Source organism: Physcomitrium patens, chromosome 4, assembly GCF_059467195.1.
Source record: "Physcomitrium patens ecotype Gransden chromosome 4, ASM5946719v1, whole genome shotgun sequence".
NCBI lineage: Eukaryota > Viridiplantae > Streptophyta > Bryopsida > Funariales > Funariaceae > Physcomitrium > Physcomitrium patens.
In genome coordinates, this window is record NC_143413.1 from 8,643,190 (window position 1) to 8,649,189 (window position 6,000).

A 6,000-nucleotide genomic window follows, 5' to 3' on the forward strand; every position below is an offset into this window, starting at 1 on the left:
TGATTCCACGTCACCCAATTTTCAGGATTGGACAGACCATGTCGAACGCCCCGTCTCAGCCAATAGCAGCCAAATGGTTGATACACTACTGTTTCCCATTGAAATCATAGATTCCAGAAATCAGGCCAAGGAGAACATTTCGCGTACCCATACTCACACCGAAGGTTAGATTCTAGATCATTCTATTGCAGTACCACACGCACGTAAAATCTACTCGGAGGCAATTCAATGAGGTGAGTGGGAGAGTTGCTGTGGGAGTCTTGAAGCTGCTGCTGCGGCGGGAGAGGTTGAGCGAAGAGGGACCGAGGAGGGGGAGGAGGAAGAAGAAGAGCATCGGATCAGGGAAGCAGTGGCTGCTGGATGCGTTAGTGGATCGCCAGATTGACGACTGAACCATTGTTGTTGTTGCTTTTCGACGGAGGAGGTAGCTTGTGGGATCAATAGTAGTCTGTGATCGTAGGTTGTATAGCGGATTGTAGTGTTTCGATGGGGAAGCTAGTGTCAACTTTGGCCATGGTGATCGCGGCGTTGCTCGTGGTGGTGCTGTGCGGAGCTGGATCTGCGTCTGCATTGTATGGGCCGTCTTCCGACGTGGTGCAGTTAACTTCGTCGAATTTTAAGAACAAGGTGTGTAGGGTTTTTTTTTTTTTTTTTTTTTTTTTTTTGATGCGTTTCAGTTCTTGTATTCGCATTGTCCATCATTGAAGTTAAGCTATTCGTCACATGGGGTGCACGAGTCTCTGTAGGTGGTAGCATCCTTTTCGAATTGATTGTCACGATTCTGAGAAGTTTATCACACGTATTTTCGAAAATAAGATAGCTCTATTGGTGCAGGAGGAACCTGTTATATATTCTGTTATCCATCATCAACGTATGCGAATTGGATTTCTGTGAACCTGACTCATTTTTACTGGGGACTTCAATTTGGTATGGTCAGGTTCTTGGAGCAGAGGGGATAGTCTTGGTGGAGTTCTATGCCAACTGGTGTGGGCATTGTAAGAATTTGGCACCAGCATGGGAAAAAGCAGCAACCTCTTTGAAAGGCATTGTCACAGTGGCAGCAGTAGACGCGGATACACACAAGGATTTGGCACAGGTAATCAGCGTTGACAATATCTTAATTGGGTCCACTAGCTCACGGTCTGTACTTGTTTAATGTTGGATTGCTGTGTAAAATCCTTTCTTTTAGTAATGATTGAATAGACAGATAATCAGTTACATATTGGTCTGCAATATCTAGGTTTAACGTGTGTGCCTTACATTCAAACCTATATCTAGACCACGGGCGTCTGCTTGTATAGGTATACTGTGTAATCAATGTTTGTGTACGTAATGCGTTTCACAGTTTATTGTAATGGGGGTGGTGTAAGTGGCTAATTTTGCTTGCATTGACCTTCTCTCACTCTTAAGCCTCGTAATGGAACTTGGCTGATCACTAAAGTGAACGATGTTTGGTTTGGTTTTAGAAGTAGGATGAGGTATACTGGTTCGGATTTAACACGGTCTCGTTCTTTGGTTTGTACAGCAATATGGAATTCAAGGGTTTCCAACTATTAAGGTCTTTGGGTTGGGAAAATCACCAATAGACTATCAGGGTGCACGAGAGGCTAAAGCTATCGTGGATTATGCTCTCCAGCAGGTATTTTTCATCATGGTTTGCATTGTTTCCAGCCTGAAAGTCATGTCTGAAATGCTCCTAGAGCATGATCTTTTGGTAAATGCAGAATGAGTTTGTGACAACTGTATTGAAAAACACTGATGTTTGGGGACGAAGAACAGGTCAAAACACTGGCTCTGGACCGGTTGAATGGCAAGTCTGGGTCAAAGAAGTCAAGCTCAAAGAAGGATAAAGACTCAAACGGACCCAGCGCCTCAACGGAGCTCTCATCCTCCAACTTTGATAAACTGGTTGTTCAAAGTGACGACACATGGCTCATTGAGTTTTATGCACCTTGGTAATCCTCTAACACGCCCGATGATCACAAACCATATTACATTGACATTTCTCAATTTATGTTTCTTTCTCATAAGCTATTTGTTATCATACTGTATTATATAATTCATTTCGTCTGTTTTGGACAGGTGTGGTCATTGCAAGAAGCTGGCTCCAGAGTGGAAGACTGCAGCGAAGAACTTGAAGGGCAAGATGAAATTAGGTCAAGTGGATTGCGAAACAAACAAGGTAAACACTGATCTTTCCTTGGCTTGTCTACCATTGATCTAGTTTCTTTTTTACATCAGTGCATCCGCACTTCCATGCATGGTCTAGTTTTTGTAGACTTCGAGCTGTTGTGAATTGATATTTTGTAGTAACCGGATTCTTTCATTTATCTAACACGAATGCACTCGGGAGGCGATGGCAGGATTTGGCTCAAAAGTATGGAATTCAAGGTTTCCCTACCATAATGCTTTTTGGAGTTGATAAAGAAAACCCAACGCTTTACGAAGGTGCAAGAACGGCTGGTGCTATTGAATCCTATGCAATCTCTCAACTGGAACTCAATGTGGCAGCTCCAGAGGTTGTGGAGCTGGTGGGGCAGGTATTTTGCCGGAACTACATTCGATGGTCTGTATTTCGTGGCAGAGCGTTCACTTGCCTCCACACAAGTCGATTATAATTTGATAAGTTACTTTTTTTGCTTAATACTTCAGCCGTTGTTCAACGTGAATGATGCATCTTCTGATCCCAGGATGTGCTGGACAAAGAATGTGGCTCTGCTGCTATCTGTTTTGTGTCATTTTTACCTGACATTCTGGACTCCAAAGCTGAGGGTCGCAACAAATACCTAGCAACTTTGCGGAACGTTGCGGAGAAATATAAAAGAAATGCTTACAGGCAAGTTCCAGGCATTACTTACTAGTCACGTGCTGGGCCATTTCAGATGCATGGGACAACTCATTATTTATTTATTTATTTGGTATCTATTACCTGACTCGTACTGTGTAAACTGTTTTGCAGGTATGTGTGGACTGCAGCAGGCAAGCAGCCAGATCTTGAGAAAGCAGTGGGTGTTGGTGGGTTTGGGTATCCAGCTATGGTTGCACTAAATGTGAAGAAAGCCGTCTATGCTCCTCTTCGTGGCGCTTTTGAGCAAGAACCTGTCATGTAAGAGGATACGCTGAAGCTTGTATTGCTCTCTTGATATATATCTTGAATCCCATTAATGTCTATTGTGTGCTTTCAAAACTCGTTTTACTCATCATTTTTTCGAAATTCGTATTAAAGCTCTACGATTATGTCGGATACAGGAAATTTGTGGCTGAGGCAGGGAAAGGAGGCAGGGGCATCGTACCTTTGCAATCAGTACCGCCAGTTCTGACTACTGAACCATGGGACGGGAAGGATGGACACCTCATTGAAGAGGATGAATTTTCACTGGATGAGCTCATGGGTGACGATGAGACCAAGAATGACGAGCTTTAGAAATCACTTGACCTTTCAAACGGTTATCTGTTGAATGAGATATACTAGCGACGTATTCTCCGACAGATTCTCATTGATTGTCTTGACTTAGGTTCTTCCCACCTCTTCTTTACAGTTTTGGTCGAGGATACAAACATAACGAATTAATTTCCCTGTGGCTTCATTGTCTGTGAATGTGTGTGAATTTGGTTCTATTCGATGAATTTGCGCTGCAATTAAGGATGTGAAGTTTTAGATTATAGAAATCTAGTTTCAGAGACCTACCTGTGAATGGTGATGTGTGCGGAAATGTATCTTACTGTTTCGTTCACTTGCGTTCGTTTATGAATAGCTTCCAAACAAGCTCAAGGAAATGAAATTTAAATTCATGATTTTTTCCAATACAAAACGTAATTTTGAACAGCGAGGTGAAGGCCTATCGAATGAATAGGGGAAATGAGAAAGTCAAAAGAAGAGGTTGTATTGGAGAAATTGTTTGAGAGAATTGAGAAGTCAATACATCAATCACTAGAGAAAGTAAACAGTGGGAAAGGTAGAAGATGGTCCGTAATTTTAGGATGACATTTGTTAAAGATTTGTAGAAGAAGGTTCAAAATTCTTCTGCTTTAAATTTATTTCTTCAAGCTAAATAATAATTAGATGAGATATAGCAAGTGGTGATTGCTGTGATAGTTAGATGTGAAGCTATTTTGCTCTGAAGGGCAAGTCTATGTATGACTCAGTGTATTGGAGTTTGTTTGTTCTTGGTGTGACTTAGTGTAGTGGCTATGTTATTAGGTGGTTCTGTATTGTGAAAATTTGTCTATTCCAATTGGAATGATTGATTTTTGCTAAGGTTGCAAATTCTTGGTGCAAACAATAAGAGGTGTTTGCAATCAATAGGTTTTGTCAATATTGTTGTTATTGAATACGTTTTTGCATGCAATCAGGTTCTCATCTTGCTCTTGTTTTAGGGTTGGTCACTTAGCTAAGCTTTTGTGAAATTATCAGTTATATTATCTTGTATTAAAGGGATTATCTTTGATTAGCATGTGCCAAAGCTGCAACTGTGGGTGTTAAAGTTGTGAATATTGATAGCTCTGTTGTGCATTAATACAGCTATGCAATAGTCTTTGGTTGTTAAAAGACATGTGCTATTAAAAAATTATATTCTACATAAAACAATCACATCTTTTCATATCTTGTTGTTTAATCATTAATGTTGTTGGTTGTTGGTTATATTTTATTTAAAAGAATTTGCTTTTTATATTTCTATTGTTAAGTATTGTGTTTGATATGTTTATGTATTATCTTATCACTAAGATCCACTTTAGATTTTAATAATCAATTATTGTGATAGTTTTGTTGCATTGTAAACAATACTTGTTCTATTTGTAATTGATTTAGGAGAATATTAAATTAATCCACCTAAATCTTAAAATTGATTCATCATAATGGTATCACAAACACTTGAAGGTTCAAATATCCAAAGAATACCCTAGGATCTTCTTGATTGGTATTCTATTAACAGATTTATGTTTGAGGTTGTTTGTTTGAATTAATATATAGATCTTTTAGGCTATAAAACCTTCCATTGCACAAGATCTAAGGCCAACCTTGAAGAATGTTGGACAGTTTTAAACCACAAAGTTATGTGGTATATTGAATTAAGGTTTAAATGGATTGATTTGATATTCTCCTTTGTTTATGTATAGAAGATTTCATTGCATTGCAAATACAAATCACTTTATGTATCATTTTCTTATGTAATTCATAATTATTATATGTCATTCATTCTTATGCAATAAAGATCATTCATGTATTTGGGATTACAATTGTATTGCAAACATATATCACTTCATATATAATCAAGTAATGGTTGACTTTTATTGTGATTCATTTATGTATGACAATTTTTGTTGTATTATAAATAACAATCACTTTATGTGTGATTGATTTATATATAAAGGTCATCATTACATTACAAACAAATATTACTTTATGTATAATTTATTTTAGAATTCTAATGTGACCAATTCAAGGATTGTTGTTCCATTGTAAATAAAAGTCACTTCATATGTGATTGATTTCTGTATAAATTTTGTCTTGATCTATTTATGTGCAATAGATGTTGTTGCATTGTAACAAATAATTACTTCATATATAATTAATTCATATGTAAGGACTATCATTGTGTTGCAAACAATGATTACTTTACATATGATTAATTCTTGAGTAAGCACTATCCTAGTTAATTCATATGTAAAGGACCATCATTGTATTATAAACAGAAAACCATTTTATTTGTGCTTGATTCACTTCTGAAGGATCATAGTTGCATTACAAACATATATTGCTTTTATGTTTAAATGATTGTTATTGTATTGCAAACATAAATCAATTCTTATGTAACTTGCATTGTGATCAATTTGTGTATGATGGTTGTTGTTGTATTGTAAATATAAATCTCTTCATGTTTGAAGAATCTTTATTATATTTTAAACATAAATTACTTTATAAATAATCAATTCCTATTTGAGTTCTATTATGACTAATTTATGTGTAAAAATTGTTGTTGCATTGCAAACAAAAATTAT

General features: G+C 37.3%; 1 protein-coding gene across 1 annotated transcript; it reads left to right on the forward strand.

Moving 5' to 3' along the window:
* The first annotated feature begins 245 nt into the window (after positions 1-245).
* Positions 246-3,587, forward strand: LOC112281774 (protein disulfide isomerase-like 2-3). Its single transcript, XM_024518651.3, has 9 exons — positions 246-627; positions 938-1,096; positions 1,526-1,639; positions 1,780-1,955; positions 2,083-2,182; positions 2,364-2,540; positions 2,691-2,836; positions 2,960-3,106; positions 3,250-3,587. Exons 1-9 carry the CDS (start codon positions 487-489, stop codon positions 3,422-3,424), a joined length of 1,335 nt encoding a protein of 444 aa, XP_024374419.1. The 5' UTR covers positions 246-486; the 3' UTR covers positions 3,425-3,587.
* Positions 3,588-6,000: the final 2,413 nt, after the last annotated feature.

What these genes read in the sequence shown, in the direction of transcription:
- LOC112281774 (XM_024518651.3), top strand. Translation starts at nt 487, where the DNA reads ATGGGGAAGCTAGTGTCAACTTTGGCCATGGTGATCGCGGCGTTGCTC. An exon ending in TGGATTATGCTCTCCAGCAG is followed by an intron (nt 1,640 to 1,779) that starts GTATTTTTCATC and finishes GACGAAGAACAG; the next exon opens with GTCAAAACACTGGCTCTGGA. An exon ending in TTGTGGAGCTGGTGGGGCAG is followed by an intron (nt 2,541 to 2,690) that starts GTATTTTGCCGG and finishes TTCTGATCCCAG; the next exon opens with GATGTGCTGGACAAAGAATG.